This window comes from Mesoplodon bidens (assembly GCF_964165515.1).
Source record: "Mesoplodon bidens genome assembly, chromosome: 2".
NCBI lineage: Eukaryota > Metazoa > Chordata > Mammalia > Artiodactyla > Ziphiidae > Mesoplodon > Mesoplodon bidens.
The window spans coordinates 118,665,323-118,688,452 of record NC_138177.1 but is presented as its reverse complement, the minus strand read 5'-3'; the positions used below and the strand labels follow the sequence as shown (position 1 = coordinate 118,688,452).

Below are 23,130 nucleotides of genomic sequence, written 5' to 3'. Positions count from 1 at the left end.
CAAAGTATATTTATTTCTCCATGTTGTATTTCTGTACCAAACCTGATTAAGAAACCAAGTAAAAATTGAATATCCTTCAAAAATAACTGCCACTGAGGATATTCTGTAAGCTGTTAGAAACTGAGTTCCAAAAACATTTTGAGCATGATGGTTGAGTCCAGTGAAGTGAGGCACTGATATCTGTAAAGTGAAAGATGTTCTACTTATTTTTGCTTTTTAAATAAAACTTAGCAAATCAGTAGTACTACCTATAGTCACATGCTACCTAATATCAATATAACCACTATGTGATTCCTGTATGTCAAAGACCCCTTCAAATTAACTAATATTTTTAATCACATATTTAAAAGGAAGTAACTATAACACAGAACCTTCAAGAAGGCTCCTAAGTCTACATACATTATACATTCCTGAGTTCTCTTTATCTTATTAACAATTTTCTCTTAAAGAATTCTCATTAATTGGTTAGGCATGTTTCCCATCCTTGCCCTTGCAGAAACCATGATTCCTCTCCCCCAAATCACTGGTTTTTCTCTAAATAACCAGTATTCATATTTATTATCATTAGTATTACTGGCTTCAATTTCCCAGTATGAAGAAAATTCACAAGTCTCTGATTCCTAAGATTCCTTTGGTGTTCTTCTTAAGAATGATAGTAATACTTAAAATGTCAGTCTAATTATAATAGATCACCATGATTTGGCTAAAATAACCCAAAGTTGTTTTCACTGTAAAGTGAATGCCAGCTGAGGCCAACAGTTTCTCTAAATGTATTATTAGGATTCTATAACCCTGACTTCAAGAGAGAATCTACTAATATTTTTTTAAAATTCCCCACTTAAGCAAAAAATTAATAATAACTGACTTTTCCTTGTTAAAAACAATGATTTTCATATTTTTGTACCAAGCAGCTCTACTGGTAAAAATAAAATAAAAATTGTGGCACATGCTTCCAATATATGTATACTTACTTATAAATTATGTTTTACTGTACTTATTATATACATTATAAACATATACAAAGAACCCCCAAAATTCTTAAGAATAAGGAAAAATACATATAAATAGCATTTTCTTCCTATCTCCCAATGGATTTTCTTGAGCATCCTCTGGTATGCACATACCTCACCCATACTTTGTCATTCTTTTTACTGTGTTAAAATTCACATAATAAAAAATTCACCATTTTAACCATTTTAAAGCATACAATTAAGTGGCATTTAGTACATTCACAATGTTGTGCAACCATCAGCCCCTAGCAACCATTAACCTGCTTTTTATCTCTATGAATATGCTTCTTCTAGATATTTCACATAAATGAAATCACACAATATGTGACCTATTGTGTCTGGCTTCTTTCACTTAGCATAATATTTTCAAAATTCATCCATGTTGTAACATGTAAAAGTACTTCATTCCTTTGTATTGATAAAACTTCATCTTTTAATCAATTCATCAGTTTACGGACATTTGAGTTGTATCCACCTTCTTACTATTGTGAACAGTGCTGCCACAAACATCTGTGTGCAAGGGTTTTTTATCTGAATACCTGTTTTTAAAAATTCTTTTCAGTATGTATCTAAAAGTGGAATTGCTGTATCATATGGTAATTTTATGTTTAATATATCAAGGAACTGCCAAACAGATTGCTACAGTGGGTGTACCATTTTATTTTACATTCCCACTAGCAATGTATGAGGATTCCCACAACCCATTTTACAGATATCTAACTGATCAAGAATACAATTTGGGGCCTCCCTGGTGGCGCAGTGGTTGAGAGTCCGCCTGCCGATGCAGGGGATACGGGTTCGTGCCCCGGTCTGGGAGGATCCCATATGCCGCGGAGCGGCTGGGCCCGTGAGCCATGGCCGCTGGGCCTGCGCATCCGGAGCCTGTGCTCCGCAACGGGAGAGGCCACAACAGTGAGAGGCCCACATACCGCAAAAAGAAAAAAAAGAAAAAAAAAAAAATACAATTTGACACAAAACACCAACTGGTCTATAATGGGCATGTTTTGACCACCTACATTGCCCACCAACCTCTTTCCTAGAAGATATCCTTGCAGAAAGGATATGCCACAACAGACTGCCTCCAGCTCCACCCCACCTCCCTCCCACAGTAATTCCACCCCTGACCATTGGTAATTTTGCCAGGGATAGAAACCTGACCAAGGAGAGTCCATCTACTGAAAAGTCAATAACCAGGTTCTCTTTAGAGAATGTGAGAAGCAGCTCTGCAGAATAAAGATGACGCAGTGTGGGGATCAGGGCAAGCACAGTGGAAAGTCACTGCCATTTGCAAACTGAAATTATGGGGGAAAGAAGGCAAAAAGTGTGCAAAGAAACATTGGTAAAGAGAAACAGAGGTAAGAGAGTATAATCTTGGATACTGACAGGTTATAATTTCATGAGGCTTGGTTAGACTTTATTTCCTGACACTGGATATTCATAAGACTGTTTACTATTTATTCAAGATAAACTTTTTTTTAATTTGACATACTTTAAATGGGTTTCTGATTCCTGAAACCAGCAAGTTCTTACTAAAACAAGCTCTGACCACCTTGACTTTATTTCTCTCACTAGTTTTAAATAACCTGAAGAGGTTCCTTACTAATTAATGGATTTTAATATTTTGTATTCAAATTGAATACCTTTTGAAGAACCATACAAAGGCTTTCACAGGAAGTTTTTAAAAGAATGTGAGTATCATTCTTTTTAATCCACACTTTTATAGCCTTCCAAATAATGTGTTTTTTTCCCTCCCTAAAGACTCCAGGTTTCTTGTAGTAATAAATCTTAAAAGATGATCTTTCAACTTGTTCCTAGTACCTGTTTTTCTCAATCTATTCAACAGAATTCTTGAGTTTTCCTTCTTAAATAGGAAGCTGAGTGCAACTGTATTGTGGTCAATATTATAAAAGTTGCACAGTCATCTAGAAAAAATCCTGACCAGTCAGACCAAGATTCACATATTTTCCCTACTCAAGAGTTTTAGATTACCCACTCTAAGAAACAATCCTCTGTAACATCTAAAAAGTTCACCTTCTATCCTGGAATTGCAAATAAAGTTTCAAATAATTGCGACAAGCTAGTAATTTCTAGTTATAAGCTACTACTCTAACAGGCAACACACCTCAAATATAAGCAAACTACAAATCTGTTAGGGTATCTGATCATTTCACAATAACTTCAAAGGCACAGGATATGTCTTGTCATATTTAATTATTTCTAGTATCTACTCAAAATTATGAGTTTGTACAGAGAAAGGTGGATAATAACCTCTGATGAAAATCTTTAAATAACAGGACAGACACACATACATAGACAGGGACACACATTTTCTTTCAAGTCCTTCAATTCAATAAAGACAATCTCAACCAAATTCTTATCATTCCATATGCTTTCTAAAGGCTGCTGGCAAAACTCTAGATTGTAAAAATATATCTGAAGCCATATAAAACATTCTGTTCATACCAAACTTGTAAATTTGTTTTATAATACAATGACTTCCTCTCTTTGGGTCTGGTATTAACAACTGAGCTTACTTTTTTTTTTTTTTTTTTTGCGGTACACGGGCCTCTCACTGTTGTGGCCTCTCCTGTTGCGGAGCACAGGCTCCGGATGCACAGGCTCAGCGGCCATGGCTCACGGGCCCAGCCGCTCCGCGGCATGTGGGATCTTCCCAGACCAGGGCACGAACCCATGTCCCCTGCATCGGCAGGCGGACTCTCAACCACTGCGCCACCAGGCAAGCCCCTGAGCTTACTTTTTTATGTGACCATGTAAAAACATTATTTTAACCAGGTATTGTGTTCAGACAACCATCCCTGATCATGAGACACACCCTTTTATCTCCCCACTCCCTGCCATTATCTCTTCCCAGTTCCTGAGTTTAGTGAACTATGTGAATTATTATGCAGGTTATTCATTTTTTCTTTTGAAAATTTAAAGTCTAGATGTTTTTAAGTAAAAAAAAGGGAAATCATCACTAATACTAACTCCATAAATTCAGAATCTTAAAAGTCAAACTAATGGTATAAAAAAATTTCTAGTATGAAAAGCATGCCCAATTTTTCTGACATTTTTCAAAGCAGGATAAGGCTTGACATATCAATGATGATACATCAACCAACTAGTAAGGCATGGACACCTCAAAGAGCTTGAGGTTCACTGTATGGTACATGTTTACAGGAAATTATAATTTGCTATGACAAAGAACACAAGGAGTAATTAATCAGTCATGGGAAGATATGAAAGATCTCACAGAGAATATGATATCTAAACTGTGACAGCCTTCTCCCTTTGCAGACAGGGAAAGGAAGGTAACCAGGGAAAGGGGGTTAAGAGTGGACTAGAGCAGGCAGTTAGGCATATGAGAAATTCTAGAGTGAAAGAATACAATCATCAAGGAACTAAAGGCTTAATCTGTTTCAAATATAGAGAGGCAGAAAGTAAAGGAGAATATTTTAAAATCATACAATAATTCATTTTAAAGAATAGGTTTTGGGGCTTCCCTGGTGGCGCAGTGGTTGAGAATCTGCCTGCTAATGCAGGGGACACGGGTTCGAGCCCTGGTCTGGGAGGATCCCACATGCCGCAGAGCAACTAGGCCCGTGAGCCACAACTACTGAGCCTGAGCGTCTGGAGCCTGTGCTCCGCAACAAGAGAGGCCGCGATAGTGAGAGGCCCGCGCACCACGATGAAGAGTGGCCCCCGCTTGCCACAACTAGAGAAAGCCCTCGCACAGAAAGGAAGACCCAACACAGCAAAAATAAATTAATTAATTAATAAACTCCTACCCCCAACATCTTCTTAAAAAAAAAAAAAAGAATAGGTTTTATTTTAAAGACATTTATGCCAGCTACAATACAGGAATCCATGGGGGAAACAATATACTCATCACAGAAAGCAACTGAGGAACCATTTCCAATAATCTAGAAAAGAGAAGATAGTGGCATTAATTTAAGATTAATTTAAGAAAGTGACATTAATAATAAAGAAATAAAGTTGAATCAACATTGGTGGGAGAGGAGGGTATGGTGAAGAAGTAACTGAAGAAAAATAGGAGTACGTTTTTCTAGACTGGGCAAATGAAAGACCCTACCAACTAAGTAAAAAGATGGTGTTGTTGGGCTTCCCTAGTGGCGCAGTGGTTGAGAGTCCGCCTGCCAATGCGGGGGACACGGGTTCGTGCCCCCATCTGGGAAGATCCCACATGCCGTGAAGCGGCTAGGCCCGTGAGCCATGTAAATGGAGATATCTTATAAACGGTCCAACGTTCAAGAATAATCTGATTGGACATATAAATTTGGAAATCCATCAGTATATAAGATGGCAATTTCACAGCAGTGAGAATGCCCAGAGAGCATGCAAAATATGAAGAAAGTAAACAACTGAAGCCTGAGCAGGGCCAAAAGTAAAGGGAAGAGCAGACAAAGAGAATTCAAAATCACATATATGGATAGACAGATAGACAGACATATATGAAACAATAATTAGAATTACAGAAATCAAATCATGTCAACTTTATAGATGAGAAAACTGACAACCACAGAAGTTAAAGACATTTACCCAGCTCCATAGTACCAGTTTAAAACAGTAATGGAAGGGGACTGGAACACTCCTCAAATCTAGTCCAACCTCTGAAAATAATTTACAAATAAAAAATTTTTAAATATTGAGATTCTACAATTAAATGAGTTAGCATTTTAAAAACATAAACACTGGGAATTCCCAGGCAGTTCAGTGGTTAAGACTCCATGCTTCCACTGTAGGGGGCCCAGGTTCCAGCCCTGGTTGGGGAGCTAAGACCCTGCATGCTGTGTAGTGCAGCCAAAAATAAAAAATAAGTAAATAAAAAGAAAAACACAAACATTATCTACTCATGATTGGTGCCTTAAAAAAAACTCTAATTTTGACAGAAAATATTATATTTGTTGCCTTTAATCTGACTCTTCACACCCATATATATGTTTTGAAGTGTTTATTAAGAAGGTACTTTAGGTTTTGATTGTAATCTTTTTCACTCGCACTTCCTACCCTCATTGCCAATAAACTTTTAGCATGACCCTTGCTCTCTAACTAAAGTTTAAGCAGAGCAAAATAATCTTATGCTCTTATATTCTGAGACCTATTATTTAAAACATGATAAAAATACATTTAAAAATTATGGGGAAAGATAATGTGAGATAAGTGAAAAGTAGCAAAGAAAGAAAGAGTTCAGCCAAAATTTTTCAACCTAATACAAATGATAAAAATTCCAGTCCCAGGCAAAATAGATTTCTGCACAATACTCTACATTTAATTTTATTTAAGAAAAAAATATATACAAGAAACTGGATTAAACTGATATTTGTAAAAAGGGAGCATTCACCATGGCTTTCTGAAAGTATAATACAGAAAGTTTGGTCCAGCAAAAAGATCTGAAGGGTCTAAGAAAAAGAGCTAACTAAAATCCAGATACATTACATTACTCCTTAATCATTTATGGCTATCATTCTAAACCTAGTAAACAATGTTTCATATCTTCTTGTATGTCACTTTCTCTTTTACCCTCCTCCTGAAGTATATATCAACCAGTAACCCAACTTTTTACTTCTGCTTCAACCGTAACAATACCTAATCAACACAACTAAAACAATGTCAAGTTTCTTTTACCTTCATTCTTCAATTCAAATTGTTATTATTCCAATTTCTCTGACTTAAGCTGCTTAGCAAAAGAAGTCACTTAAACTGATTTTTAAGGTATAACTAAAAACTAGGGACTTCCCTGGTGGTCCCCAGTGGCTAAGACTCCACACTCCCGATGCAGGGGGCCCGGGTTCGATCCCTGGTCGGAACTAGATCCTACATGCATGCCGCAACTAAGAGTTTGCATGCCACAACTAAGACCCGGTGCAGCCAAATAAATAAATAAATATTTTTTTAAAGAAACAAAAACAAGAAAACTAGCCCTCAGTGTCACAGGAACATCAACAAAAAATCATTTCCAAATGGCCAAACCGTAGGCTGGGCATGAGTGTCATGAGAAGAAAACACACCTAATGTATATTAAAATTAAATCAGGGCTTCCCTGGTGGTGCTGTGGTTGAGAGTCCGCCTGCTGATGCAGGGGACACGGGTTTGTGCCCCGGTCTGGGAAGATCCCACATGCCGTGGAGCGGCTGGGCCCGTGAGCCATGGCCGCTGAGCCTGCGTGTCCGGAGCCTGTGCTCCGCAACGGGAGAGGCCACAACAGTGAGAGGCCCGCGTACCTCGAAAAAAAAAACAAAAAAACCCCAGAGATTTTCACTTCCAGTTATGACAGAGTAGCTAACACTGAATACCCTCCTGCTATACATAACTAGAAAACTGGAGAAAATATAGAAACAATTACTGTTAGACAATGGACAACAGGCAGAGCAGAACTATGACCTGTGAGAGAGGGCAAACAAATGAGCCAAGCCCTAGGATCACACTCACTTTCTACATAGAAGTACCATCAGTATCATGAAATAAGAAGGGGTCTGGATGAGCAGAGAGACAGAAAACAGGGTTTGGGCAAGCTGAAGCAGCTGGAATTTGTGGAACAGAGCACCAAAGAAGAAGCAAAACAGAAAAGGATGGAACACAGGAACCTAGAGTCTTTGGCTTGAACATAAAGCTGCACATATAAAACATGAGATTCCACAGGACCAAGCAAAGAGTAACTACCAGTATTCTCACGAGGCTAGCTAGAGTCATTAGGGTTTCAACTAGCCAGAGTAAAGACCTTTTTAAAAGAGACACCAGAAAGGCCATGGCATAGAAGTGAGGCTAAACTAGATCTAGAGCACAAGCTACTCTGGAGTTCCTCCTAACAGAGCTAAAAGTATAAGCCTTATTAAGACCAAGCTTATTATCAAGTAAATTAACTGCCTGTCAGATCAAATTTCAACACTTTTTAAAGAAAGAACAAAATCCAGACAGTCAACAACATATTTACAATGTCCACCACACAAATATTACTAGATATATGAAAATAAAATCATAACACACTACAGAGAATTGTCTACTGAGAGAACCCTGAACAAATTACTCAGTCTCCTCTCATCACTTTACAAATTTCCGTCTGTTAAAATCAGAGATTAAAGAGACAAGTAGAAGCAGCTTTCCATAATAATGCAAAGGAAATGTGGTAGAGAGATTCCACTAAAGAAAGAGGGAGGAAGAGAGAAGGGTGGGGAGGAGGAGTAGAACGGTCACAGACAGATCTTCCCACTAATTACTCTACATTATAATACCTGATGACATGCATCACCACAGAAACAGTATATATGGTATAGGCTACTAATACGTAAAAATACAACATTTTTAGCCTACTATAAAAATTTACAGAAATAAAGCTCCTGCAACTAAAGGCTAAGCTTCAATCAGTCTCAAATAAATGATAAGTATTTTAGATGGGTTTTATTTCTAATGAGTATTTATTGCCATGTATAAAGAAACAACTATTGTTTATTCAAAATTTAGATACCTGGTAACTTACATAAGACACAGCCTCCAAATCAGAAAAGAAGCAAACAAGAAAACCCACAATTAAAAAAAAACAACAACACTTCATGAACTAATGCTCATTTACTAATTCAAAAAGAAATTTCTCAGTGCATCTCTCAAAAATCATAAGACAATTCTTACAAGCTTGGTTATTCTTGGTTTCCAAGTTGAAAGAAAACTGAAAGCAATTAGAAGGGAAGGCTGAGTTATTAGAAGGTAAGTACCATCACAGCACAAGTGACTAATGAAAGTCAACAAAATTTAAGAAGAAAATCATAAGAAGCCAGAGAACTTAGAAAAGAACATCGAAAAGAAGCCACAGTCTAAGAGCATAAAAAGTGGAGAAGCCCAAATCATTTAACACAGGTGAAAACAGACCTTCTGGCAGTGATGCCAGAAAAAGTATCACCACATAACCTCTGCCAGGAAAGATGACCCTAAATCAAAAGGAACAGATTAAATTACACTCGAGTATAAATATAGTTCAATCACAGGCAGATAGTTACTTTTGGAAACCACTGACATTAGTTGAAATAAAAGATGTTGGTATTCAAAGGAAAAAACAAAGAATTCACTGAATATTTTGACTAGTCAATGGCTTACTCCACTTCAACCCAAAATTTTATACTTAGGACACTTATCTCCCTCCTCCCATTAATCTTTGTGTCAAACTACTGGGGCCAATCTGGCTCTTGTATTCCACAGTGTTTTCCCATGAGTTTTCCCTAGTAACTTTTGACTTTAATATACCTAATTGCATTCTAAACTACCCTCCATAAAGTATTTTTTGCATATTATCCAAATCCTCTATGTAAAGTCAAGTTGTAGCTGTAACTTTATTTCCCCAGTTTACTGTACATGGGAGTTACCCTTCACAGACACACTAACAAAATGTTCTTCAAAACAATGAATACGGGCTTCCCTGGTGGCGCAGTGGTTAAGAAGTGGTTAAGCCTGTGCGCCACAACTACTGAGCCTGCGCTCTAGAGCCCACAAGCCATGACTACTGAAGCCCCACGCGCCTAGAGCCCACGCTCTGCAACAAGAGAAGCCACCACAATGAGAAGCCTGCAGACCGCAATGAAGAGAAGCCCCCACTCGCCGCAACTAGAGAAAACCCGTGCACAGCAATGAAGACCCAATGCAGCCAAAAATAAAAAAATAAATAAATAAAATTTGTTAAAAAAAAAAAAAAAAAAAAAAAACACAGGGCTTCCCTGGTGGCTCAGTGGTTGAGAGTCCGCCTGCCGATGCAGGTGACGCGGGTTCGTGCTCCGATCCGGGAGGATCCCACATGCCGCGGAGCAGCTGGGCCCATGAGCCATGGCCGCTGAGCCTGTGCGTCCGGAGCCTGTGCTCCACAACGGGAGAGGCCACAGCAGTGAGAGGCCCGCGTAAAGCAAAAAAAAAAAAAAAAAAAAAGAACATGAAAGTATTTCATTCAATAAACAGGTTACTTACCTATAAGGCTGATTCTCTGACAGATAAAAACAAATAATTATGATTACAATTAACAGAGCTTAAACTTGGGCTAACAAATTTTGAAAACTGGGTATCCAAGATCTGCTCCATTAGAGTCCTCAACCTAGAAATCCCAAAAGTCCATGGAATAAATCTTTATCGGATCAGGGAACCTAGTTCAGACTATCAATTAAAAGACAGAAGTTCTAACCCCATTTCTACCCAGAATTCATCATACTGTAAGTAAATAACCTAAAAACCTTGATTATGAGTTAGGAAACAGGGACTGTATACTGCCACCTATGTTGTCTATTTCCAAGTAGTTGTGGGTGTCAAATAAGAAACTAGATGAAATTACTTTGTAAATTATGAAACACAGTACAAATGTAAAATTATTTTATCCAGGGCAGGATGACACCTCTAGTGCTTTCTAAGCCTAGCCTTGGGGTTTTCTGGCCCTTTGAAAGAAATTACCTTGACAAACAATAAAAGTAGTCTCATAGGAAGTAGTGAATCTAGAAGAATTGATGAGGATTTTCCTATGTAGCTTCTGAAACTGATGAAGTATCAAATGATTCCTCATAAGTATTGTGCAACAGAAGGACATATAATTATCTAGTACATTAATGTTTTCAGAGAATCAAGTTTGAAACTACAATTCTTGTAATATTCCTTAATATGATTTGAAAACAAGATTTTTACCTGAACACTACATGAGCAACACTCTTAGTTGAGCAATAACTATCTTACTCTTAGGCTTTCATTATCTAGAAACTTACAAATCAATATCAACATTAGCAATATTATCAATGAGTTAAATCATTTGTAAGACCTCAAAAATCTAGAAACCCTAAATCTGACTTTCCACCCTCTATCTGTTCATAAAAGCTTTCATGAAGCTATCCAAGGCCCTTCAAGTACAAATTTAAGTATTCTTGTACAATGAGAATTCAGAGGCAACTGACCAAATCACATTTTTATTTGAAAATTTATTTTCCAGTGACTGCCTTGTGAATTAGAAGGAAAGCTCCGAACATTAAATCCCAGGACCTGAAATCTTCCATATCTTCTCTCCCTAGAACCAGAACTTCAAAATTTAGAGGTCAGTTTCAGTGTCTCTGATTCAAAATCAGCAAAAGGTCCATTCTCAAACAGAAAAAGCAATCTACAGTTAAGCACATGATCTCAGTTAGTCCAGCTATTTAGGCCAAAAAGCGAGTCATTAGGTGTTATCTACCACTTTAACAGACTCTATCAACCTTGAAGATGAGAGTGTCTTGAGCTGAAGTATATTTCTTTTCGATTCCCCACCCCCTAATCTTTAAGAAGGCATATTCTAGTAAAATACTGCACAGCTGGAATCACACCAGAGAAGAAGATACGCTTTAGTCCCTTGATCACAGTGGAGTTCTCCATTTGGATAAATAAATACATAAAAGCACCTATGGGTTTATATGCTGGAGAAGAGGGATGGCATCTAGAGAGGAAACAGGGCAAGCACCCAAAACATCTGCAGGCTCTTTTCTCTGGTCTATGGCCTAATTACCATGAATCGGGTCTAAGTCTAGGACTTGACATACAATATCTTTTCAAACATTTACAAGTGATTAGATGACCTTGTATATGATATCCCTGCAAACAAGATGGATAAATTATAGGATGAATGCTAGGATAGAAGGTTGCTGATTAATTAATGTTAATTCAAAGAACTGTAACTGGAACAAAGAGCTATGGCCTCCTGGCTCCAGACAAAGAGCTACGTCACACTCAGTGCCTTCTATTCATAATATGTTTTCTAAACTGGCCATCAGGAAGTACTCATTCCCTAGTGGTGGAGATCTGTGTGTGCAGGGGGACAATAATCCATCTATTCCAAGTGTCTTTTTTTTTTCTTTCTTTCCCCAAAGTACCATTTTCCAACTGCCAGAAATTTATTTGAGAATTAAAAGCACTAGACAGGTATCATGATGCTATTTTCAACAATGACAATTTGGGTAAAAAGAGTCAAAACATTTTCTCTAACCATCTCCTGGTTCTAGATAGGAACAGGGATTTTACTGGAAGAGATTACATGTGGTATGATCAAACACCTCATCCCAATTTTTCTTAAATTATCTTTAACCAAGATGCTAATCAAGATGCTCCCTCTCCATCCCACTTCTGATCTGCTTCCTTTGGGGGGAAAAAAAGTTAAAAGAGAAGGGTCAAAGGTGCTATTTTCAAAAGATTTGGAAAAAGCAAAAAAGCAAGAAGGAATGAATTCTGTTGCCCCAAGTCACCCAACAAGGCACTAATTTAAGTTGAGAACACTGTCCTAATAAAGCAACTATCATCCAAATTCCAAAGTACTCTGTATATCCTAAGGAACCCATGAAACTATTGTTTTCATTCTCAAAGGTTTAGGAATATGCACCTCACTCTTCAAATGTTATGGCCACTATCTTTAAAGAATCATTTTATAGGAACATCACTCTTCAGAATCACCAGAAGAGCTCTTACCAAAAAAGTAACATAATGTACTAATGGGAAAATATTTTCCATGATTAATAACCAGTTAACCCTTAATAAGAGAGTACCTCTTTTGCCAAAGACACTATAAAAAGCAAAGAATAGAACAGAATATCATTTTGTAAATATGCATACTTCCAGACTTTTCGGTATTTCCCCCAAGACACATGCTCTGCTTCCTAGTGCCTGCAGGAAAAAAATCTACTTTTGAAAACTTATACATGATACTAATGGTAAGAACTCAAATTTATCTCAAATTGAAAAAACTTCATTTATGAATTGTTTTTCATCTCAAACTGGACTTCAAACATTTCAAATACATGAAAATGCTAACAGTTCCACAAAATAAGTAAAATGCTCAGAATGATCTATGAAACACAATATTAAAATGCTGTTTATAAAGAAAACAGAAGAAAATTTTCAGAAAAGAGACCTATGCTAAAAGGCCACCATGTTATCATGTACAAATCTAAACTATCTATAATGCGTGGCAAAAGATTATATTCTACAAGCAGGATTTAATACTTTCATCCAATATATAGCAGGATCTGACAGCTGCCACAACAAAAACATTAAAAAGTTCCTCAAATAAGTATTTTTACAGTTTATATAATCTGATATTGTGATATTTATTCAAAAGCCTACCCTGTAAAAGTAAACGTGATTAAGTCTATCTTTTACTATTGCTGATCATGATATTTATGATAAGCACTTTTGTTAACAGTTCCTTTCACGATTTAGACATAGTCCAATTCGTTTGTTATTGCCCAGAGTACTGTAAAGAAAATCTAAGCAAAATCGCGATAAATCTGGACACGGAATTCTTTATTTTAAAAAGTACCTTTATCACAAAGGTTGAGAACAGATAGTATTTTAAGACACAGTCTCCCTTTATAATTTAGAATCAGGAAGAAAAAAAAATCTGTCTCAAATGCTTTATGTAAACTATAGAGCAGACTTAACTCTTGCTAATAAGCTAATTACAACATACAACTAGCTGTCACAGTATTAACAGTAATATCTACTTCTCTACATCACAAAAGTCAAAGATGATGCATAAAGTATATTGTTTAAATCAAAAGTTTTAACTGGAAATTAGATGTAAGTAACTAAGGTAAATGTAGATTTGTAGCCTGCCAGATTTCCCTTATATGGATGATGTTTATTCACTCATTAATTGTTCTACATTATGTGGACACCATATACACTTCATAAAGCTCTACAACTACAAATCAAAGTGTACTGTGATAACTAAAGACGTTTCTATTTTATAAATTAACTCAAATGATATAAAACTTATTAAAAAATAAAAACACCATCAACCATGTTTCCACATCTTTTCTAATTTGAGATGTGTGAAATCTCAAAACTAGAAAACCATATCGCCATTGAGAAGGCTAACAAAGCTGGATGTTAGTCTTTTTTTTGGAAAACTTTTTTTTTAAGAGTTGAGAATATCATTGTGTTAAACCCAAAATTTCAGCTAAAGCATTAATTTTAGCTGTAATAAAAATGCTATAGACATTTATGAATAAATGAAAACTTGGGGAATAATAAACAAAGCAGAATTCATGGTTACCATATTTACACATACTCTTTGTTGTGTTTCAGTGCCACATGATCTGATTCAAAGTAATAAACATCAGGATCATCATCTTCCTCTTCTGTAATGTGCGGATTGGCACTCTCTTTGGCAGATGGCAAATGTCCAATATTGAGTCTTGCCTCTGAGGATGGCTTACTTCGTCCTTCATTCCCATAATTTTCAGAGTCACAACATATGCCTTTTTCATTGTGAGAAATTTCATCGGGATTTGTGAGAGACTGACTTATATTATCACTAACAGGTGCATTTGTCTCACTGGGATTAAGATTATTCTCCTCAAGTTGTCCATTTTCTCTGCAAGGAGAACTGTTTTTAGTGGGACTACCTCTGGTAGGGGCCGCCCTCCGGGGTGAAGTTCTCAGAGTATACCGATGTTCTTGAGGTTCTGATAAAGACATCATTTGAGCCGAAATACAGTCTAGAACAGAAGATGGTTCTGGTTCTCCGGAGACTGGCATACTCTCAAGACTTGTGTCCAGGGCGTTATTGGTGTTTTCATTACACTGCTCTTTTGAGGCACTGCTATCTCCCACCACATCTACTTCCTCCTCAGAATCCCTTAAAGATGAATGAATTTCAGAAAAGGGGCCTGTAGCTGGCTCAGTAGTCAGCTGATTAACATGTTCCACAGGCAGGCAGGCAGTTACTATTTTGTGGTCCTCCAACTTGACCTGCACTTCTGAATTTGTGCAAGGCACGTTATGGTCTATATAACTGTCCTCCTTCCTACTACCAAGGAACATTGAAGTGTGGGTATCCGAATCCCCATTTTCAGCTACTGATTTCTCCTGCAACACATAGGAACCAGTGCTATTTTGTTTAGTGTTCCCATCGGACTGACAGTCATCACAGTTTACAACAGCTGAATCACTGTCATCAACACCATTGACAGCCAAATAGCCCGTGATTTCTTCAACTACTGTAGAATTAAGTGGCCCTTCCTCACTGACATTCACCTTTTTAATTTCCCTTTTCTCACAATCATCCAGTATAAGACATCGACAAGCTCGTTTAGTCCCTTGAAAATCTGCATCATTGTCCACTACTGTACTCCTCTGTTCTACTGACTCCTTGTCTGATTTTATAGGTGAATCTTCTTCTGAACTGTTTGGTGCTTCAGATCTAAGACAACGCTTAATTCTTTTTAAAACTGGTGAAACAGGTTCTGTTTGCCTTCTTTCACAATTTTCTACAGACTGCCTTTCTACATTATCTTTTTCTGAAGAAGGAAGTCCTCTTTTCCTAGGGCTTACCCATGATTCTCGAGTACTCTGCTGTTTTATATCAGTAGTTCTCCCATTATTATTTCCTTTCTGTATTTGCACAGGCTCTGGTCTCTTCTTTGGTGATCTTGATCGTACTTGAGAATGAGAAGAGATTTCTTCAGGATGAGCAATGCTACGATTCCTTAAAGTTCTACCACAAAAAGATTCATCCAAGCCGTTTAACCCCACTGTTGATCTTGTAACACGAGTAGATCGGGAAGCAGCCATACTATGGCAAGTCCCTACAATACGGTCATCATGATCCACTCATTGGGAAACCTTCAAAAACGTAAACAAAATAATGAGAAAAAGGTAATAGTTAATACACCTAAAACAAAAGTATAAAGCTATAACTTTTTAATCCATGTATAGCCATATTAAATTTTGTGATATAATTATTAACATTTCCAAAAGTGATAATATTAACTAACAATTATATGGCACTTAATACGCTCCAGGAATCGTTCTATATGCTTTACGTATGTTAACTCACTTGTCTAACAACAATTAGAATAAGTGCTTATTATCATTCCTACTTCATAAATGAGGAGATTGAGGCACATACAGTTTAAGTAATCTGTCCAAATTCACACAGCTAGTAAACTGCTGGGCAGGGCTCTAGATTCCATGCTCTTAACCTTCCTCGCTATGTATCTACCTCTCAGATATACAGGGGCAAAGGGCCCAGAAAGATCTCTCTCAAAGACAGGACTTCATCTTGGTTATTAAAATAATAATCTTGAATTTATATAGCAGCTATCACATAAACTATCCCAATCACTTCTCATGTTTTCTCAAAACACTTCTGGGAGGTAAAAAGACAGGCTCTGCTTTTTTTAATTCACTCTTACTAAAATGAGTTTCAGGTCAAATTCTTTGATAACAAATTACGTGGCATCCAAAAAATTCTGGTTGCAGTAGAATTTTTTATAAGTAAGCAGATGAACAGAAATTGCAGTAGAATTTTTTATAAGTAAGCAGATGAACAGAAATTGCAGTAGAATTTTTTATAACTAAGCAGATGAACAGAAATCACAACCGTAGCTTATACTTGCTAAGAGCAATACAGAGCAAAGCCAAGCCACCCTAGTCTCTACAAGTAGAGCCACAAATTAGCAAGTGAAAGGAAGTATTCTAAAGAGGATAGAAGAAAAAGGGAAAGAAGCACACTACCAAACAAATATTACATTTAAGAAATCAGGAATACACATATAACCCCATCCTTTCCTTCTTTGAACTCCTGAGTATATGTGTATGCCACAGTATTAATGCATGTTGAGGAGATGAGCAGGCTTTCTGGTGTGGATGCTTTGGTGCTTCTATAACACAAATGAGAGAGAAACTGAAAACTGCACTGATTGATCCATTTGGATAAAGTGAGTGATTCAGTGATTATTTTCCAAGGTTCTCCCAACAAGCAGAATTAAAGGAGCTGTTAAAATTTCAAGTCTCCATTCTTCTGCTCCTCCTCTATTTAGCTTTCAAAAGGTGCTTTGCCCCTTCACTGCCTGACTTCGAATGGGGTGCAGGATGGACAGAGAAAAGAGGCCAGTAATGGTTGTAGTACAAAGCTGCACAGGAACCTCTTCCCTCATCCCTTTTGCCAGCTTTCCCACAAGCTCACTCTCCTATAACCCTCCAAATGCCATTCTACCCCTCTCCCCACAAATCAAATACAATCTCTCCTTTGCCTCAACTTAGAAGTATCTAACAGTTGGAAAGGTTATTAAGAGCTACAGAAGATACAGCAACACGGTGTCACATACAAAAAAAAGAAACTGCCTTCTTGTTCTTGCCTGCTGACAAAATGAATAAAGTGAAGAAGTATCCTGTAAAATATGTAAGTCAGTTGAATTTAGTTTTGTTTCAGAGTATGGCATACTTCTAAATTTTTAATTAACAATTTTTTAAAACCTTACAAGACTCACAAAATCAGCCCTGGGATTAAAGTGTGAAAATTCTTTCTAGAGAATTCCATAGCAATCACATGAACAGTAAGTATGGAACACTGATCAGAATTTAAAAATAATGCTTTTCAAAGTAAACTTTTACTCTTTTGGGACTCATTAGTCAGACCTGATGTATAATTCTCTTCTGTTAAAATCTTCTTATCAAGATTAGTCTATTTTTATTCACAGGTAATAAACAGTGAATGACCCATAAAAATCCACTTTTAATTACAAAACTTTAAGTTAAACTTCAAATGATGTTTCAAAAGAGCACAAACTAAAAAATATTAAAATCAATGTATTTGTTTCATGTACCCAAATCTGGAGCTTTCAAATTTGAAGATAACAGATTTTTAAATATTAAATACCTATGTAAATATAACAAAGAAAACATAAGTTAATTTTATAAACTTTATTTACAAAACCTAATGCAAATATCTTTAATGCCAATTTGATTATATTTGTGATTTATGGTTCAAAAATAATATTGGCAATAGTAATATAAACACACACACAAAAAACTGTTTATCTTTATTTTTAAAAATATGATGCCAATCAAGGGCATATAAACTTCAAATGATTCTGGTAACAGGCATTCCTAGCCCTTTTCTCTCCACACCAATCCAAATGAGAGCAAAATTTCTGCCTTATCATTATTAATGAAATAATCCTATTATTAGCAGTACCCAAAACTACTAACAAAGAATATATATATATCATTATAAAACACCACCTATAATGAGGGTCTGTTTTATTTCTGCACCATTCCAGTGATCAAAACACTGCTCAACATGAAATATTAAAACTTTTTTCATTTCTTTTGCTCCCTAAAAATCTTTTTATTCCGTTCACAACTACAATGAAGTCCAAGTTTTAGAGTTCTCAAACCCTATGCTATTGGGCCATATTTTAAACGAAACTGTTTTGTGATAAGAACCCTTGTGGTACCTCAAACTCTTGCAACTCAAAGTGTGGCCTGAACACCTGAAACTAACACAACATTGTAAATAGACTATACTCCAATAAAAAGTTAAAAAAAAAAGAAACCAATAGGATATTTTGTACAGAAATTTGGTGACTCATATTTACTGTCCTTAAAGTATAAAAGTCTTAAAAAAAAAAAAAGTGTGGCCTGAAAACTAGCACCATGGACATCTACTGGAAGCTTGTTACAAATGCAGAATATCAGGCCCTGCCTTAGACCTTCCAATTAATCTGATTCCCAGGTCATTAAATGTCTATTAGGGTTTGAGAAGCAGTGCCTTAGACCACTGCATCCAGACAGTAGTCTATTAAAATATATCAAGTTTCAAACTAAATTAGACCATTTATAACATATCCTTTAATTCTTTATTCGATCCTAATAATAAAAAATTTATAAATAAAACCATTATCCCTTTGGCTGAGGAAGCACCAAATAGAGTACTATAAAAATCTCTTGCCTGAAATTAACATATTACATATACTTAAGGTATTAAATTGGTTAAAATTCTGAAGATTAGAGTTAAGTGAAATTTCAACACTCTTCCTTCTAATGATTTTTTTCTTCTGTTCTAAACTATTTCTTCATTATCTTTTCTATTTTTGAATAAGCATTTATAAAGACACATATTTTCTGTAGTTATCTGATAAACTGAGTGCAAAATTCAATTACCGAAAAGAGACTAACAATGTTCCAATTATCTCAACCAAGTCTCAACATTGTTTTGCCATGCTTTGTAAAGTATTATAGACTAAAGCAGTTGTCTTCCTCATTTTAGCTGCATAACACAAGAGTTACTAAAGAAATTCAGTGAAGAGGTTTGGAGTACAAAATTATATTCCTGCCAAATATTAAGTTGCTAAAGGAAGAGAAAGAAACTCATTTACAAACAAAGTATCTCAGAAAATATCCCTGCTAGTTAAGTAAACAGTTAACATGGTTTAAACATTAGCCAGCACCCAACTAGAACTGGTAATTCAATCAATCACTCTAGTTTTAGAATTAAGGGAAACTGTTAGTTAACAGATTCATATGGGCAAAACCCAATCTGGCAACTAGAATGACGTTTTTCCTATGTTATCCACAAACTAATGAATATGGCATTTTCTACAACAGAGGGAAGAGAATATAATCAATCACTAGAATTCCTCTCTTCCCCACCTTCGTAAGTTTTCATTCTATTGCAGGACATATCTCAGAAGGAGAGTCAACCAAATTTTACCCTGTCCATTCACATTAAGGCCCAAATCCTACCTATAATTCCATATGTCTCACCCATTTATTTACTGTTGAACTACCCTCTCCCAAATTTGAATTTACTTGTAGGATCTAATTATAAGATTCTCAAATATAATTATAGGATTCTGAAACACTCTCTGAAACAGTATCAGCTATGTTTCAGATCATAAATTTCCAGCCCCTGTGATCACATCTGTATCACTGTTTCAGTGACTGAAAGTAAAATGGTCCACCTAATGAAACACTACTCCAGCTATCTATCACCTTTACTTTAGAAATCTCAAAAGATATTTCAAAGACATTGCCTGTAAGCTTTTGTTCCACTATAATTACTGAAGTAGTATGGTTTATTTTGGGAATTGAAGGACTGGCAATCCTTCATTAACATCAATGTTCTAGCTGATATTTATTTAGTTTTATTAAGTGAACAATTTTTAGGAACTGGTCATGTTACCATGTAGACAAACCAAAGTGAAAGGCAAAAAGAACAAGAGCAGTTGGGAAGTGTTACCAATGACTCTTTTTCTATTTGTCTAGAACATAAACAGGAACTGTTTAATAACGGTTTAGGGACTATCCTTGTCATACAATTCTTTTAAGACAAATTTCTTCGCTGAGCAATTACCACTATTATCTATAATGTCAAAAGTATCTATAAGGTTAAAAGAAGAAGAGTGAGACCTGGGCACCTACCTATGCAATTCAACTTAAGGTTCTTAATATCAGCCTCTTTGAATCCTGGGAACTCTATTACATACTATCTTGATCCCTTGTTTAAAGGGATCTCTTCTTTCTTCCCCATTCAGAGAGGGGCGAGGGGGTAGGCAGAGAGACATAGATATAGAGAGAGCTGAATGAATATACACTTAAAAAGATAAGTGGGGAGAAAGAGAAGTCAAGGAATTTCATACTACCCTTGAATCAAAAATACCTAGAGTGTCAAAGAAAGGTATAATGCTCTAGAGATTCCAATGTACTTTAAGTCACTTCATTTATCCCCTGTTGGAAAAATATTTCATCCCTATGTCATTCCCTATAGCTCTGCACTCCTGTGAACAGCTACCCAGACTGCACAATTTCCATGCACCGAAGGAAGTATAGAAAAATAACAAGCCTCCTCTCCTTAATTACAGGCAAACAAACAGACTTTAGTTGTCTTCACTACTACAAAACTAAATAACTTACCTGTACAACCAAAGATCTATCATTGTGGAAATATTATCTCTTTTCCTTATATCCTGAAGGAGTTGGAGCTATGATCTAGAATAGAGCTTAAGCATCATGGTTTCAGACTCTCAGCTTCAGCCATGGAGAATACTAGAACTTCCTAAATTCCTTTCTTTAAAAATAAAATAATAAAAAAAAGAATTAAAGAATCAAATTAACTTATGCTAAAATATTTTAGTAACATCTTTGGTAATTCTTGTTAACTTTGTAGCCTCAGAGATATCAAGAAACTGGAAAAGGATTTTTAGAAACCAACAAAAACAAACCAAAAAGAGCTTGAAATATACTAAATCTTTACAACAACTCAGTATTATTTTGAGTCAAAATGTAACTCAGTTCTTTTCTAGAGTTTAAGGCAATATTGTTTTGAGGTGACCCAAAGACTGCCCTTGATAAGAAGATTTCTCATACAGAATTTATAATCTCTTACTCTTATTCTAGAGGCCTTCCCAAAGTTTGGCTTTCAGGTACTTAAAACTAGGGACTGAACAACAAAAATAATTTAGATTATGTACAACAAAGAATCAACCAAGTCTTCTGCAATATATATACATTATAACTTTGGTTATATCCAGTGCTGTAAGACTTTACAAAGGGAATTTTTTTATAAAGGGAAATTTCTATTATTTTTGGCATATGGATTTTCAACAAAAACAATAAGGATTTTCTGGCTTTAGTACCCAGTTGGTCAGATATTTTAATTAATCTAATTATAATCCAATTCTTGGAGAGTCTGGTTAATTACAGTTTCACTTTATAATAATGTATTATGATATCCTTTTTAGAGAATCTGGATAAATGGGTTACTATGAGTGCCCATCCAAAAACAAGGAGGAACACCAGGAAAAAGACTAGCAATGTTCATGATGGAAATTTTCACTTTATTATAAACATAAAACTAGATATTCTAAAAGTGACACTATTTTTGGTAAAGGATTGCAACTTAAAAACTAATGCAAAAAAATTTTTAGATAAAAACTGATGCAATTATCAAGTTTTGTAAACTAGATTTACTGCCTAGAAAAAATAAATAGATTACAGTTTAAGTCAGCAAAAGGGCAACAAGGTTAATATCTAATATCTATAGATGCAACCTCTCCCAGATATGTCTTCTAAATTCTTGAAAAGCACAAGGTAGGAAAATTGTCTAAATAAAATTATTTAATACTACATTAAAAAATGTTCTAAATTAATATGAGGAGGGTGCACAGTGAAAAATGGTCCTACAAAAAAGTAACCCTTGACTTGAAACTTCACTCTTCTTATAACAGATTCAAATTGCCAACACCTTTGTATTCAACCCTGAAATCCCTTCACAAACATGGTAAAGCATTACACTGTATGGTGTATGGAGATGGTAGCAATCAACAGAGCCAAAGAGGATCCACGGTTTAGGATGTGTCTCCCGAGTATTCACCGGCACGCCCATTCCAGCACTCTATCAAGTTCCAATCAGTCACGTTACTATCCTATTTGGGTAGGGTTTGCTGTTGAAACATCATCCGTTATGATATTTGCCAGGCAAGGAGATCTGCAACAGTTATTTTCACAGAAGAACTGATACTTACAGCTGAGTCCTACCAGTATTAAGATAAACAGGATCATGCAGATGATTAGGCAGATTAGGCTTCTTAAAAGCCTAATACATTGAAAAGGAAACTTCAATTACTTCTACTAACTAAAGCCCGCTTGGCCTTAATTAAGATTACATTTTTTCTTACCTTTTTTAAAAGTGTTTCGCCTAGTATTTGATTCCCAAGCGTCTGCATTTATCTGTCATCACTGTTAATGTCCATGTTACACTGAGACTTCAGGTATTACTTATTTATATGGTTGTACTAGCACAACTTGATATCTGTGAAGGGAAACCACAATATAGTCACTATGGATGTGTTACTGTTTACAGATTTGTGGATAAAACTGATAATATTTCTTAACACACCACACACTGTATTTTCTAATAAATTTCACAAATAATTCCTTATATTTAGCTACAAAATATGTGTTATTTTTTAGCAGACTAAGATGATTTGTTAACACTCTTACAAATGCTTCTCACAGTACCCACATAAAATATTTCAAATTTAATTCTAAATTAAAATTCTTAAAAGTTTTAGAGCTCCTTAGATTCCTTTTCTGACTACCAATGTAGACATACAGATATATGTGTAATTTCTCAGACATTAAAAGTACTTTTTTGTGTTTTATAACAACATTAGGGAATAAATCTAGAAAGCTTAAGAATGCAGTAAAAAAGATTAAGACTTTCCCCTAAATGTGACTTTAAAACATTCTATGTCTTTTAAAGTAACATTTTTGTCTTGGTTAGATTATCCCTCTGTGACTAACTTGACCATGTTATTTTGAATATAAATAGAAA

The 23,130-nt window shown here is 35.8% G+C and overlaps 1 protein-coding gene across 4 annotated transcripts in view; it reads right to left on the bottom strand.

Annotated features, from left to right (window-relative positions):
* The window catches only part of ZZZ3 (zinc finger ZZ-type containing 3), a 112,227-nt gene that overhangs the window by 47,780 nt on the left and 41,317 nt on the right, over nt 1–23,130 (bottom strand). For 3 of the 4 annotated variants that reach the window (XM_081224355.1, XM_081224358.1, XM_081224356.1), the window contains exons 2-4: nt 22,472–22,605; nt 20,709–20,862; nt 14,077–15,632 (exon numbers count right to left, since the gene is read on the bottom strand). In XM_081224355.1, the coding sequence (XP_081080481.1) occupies nt 14,077–15,581 (1,505 nt within the window). In that variant the 5' untranslated portion in view covers nt 15,582–15,632; nt 20,709–20,862; nt 22,472–22,605. The remainder of the gene's footprint in view (nt 1–14,076; nt 15,633–20,708; nt 20,863–22,471; nt 22,606–23,130) is intronic. The other variant, XM_081224357.1, reaches the window with a different exon arrangement.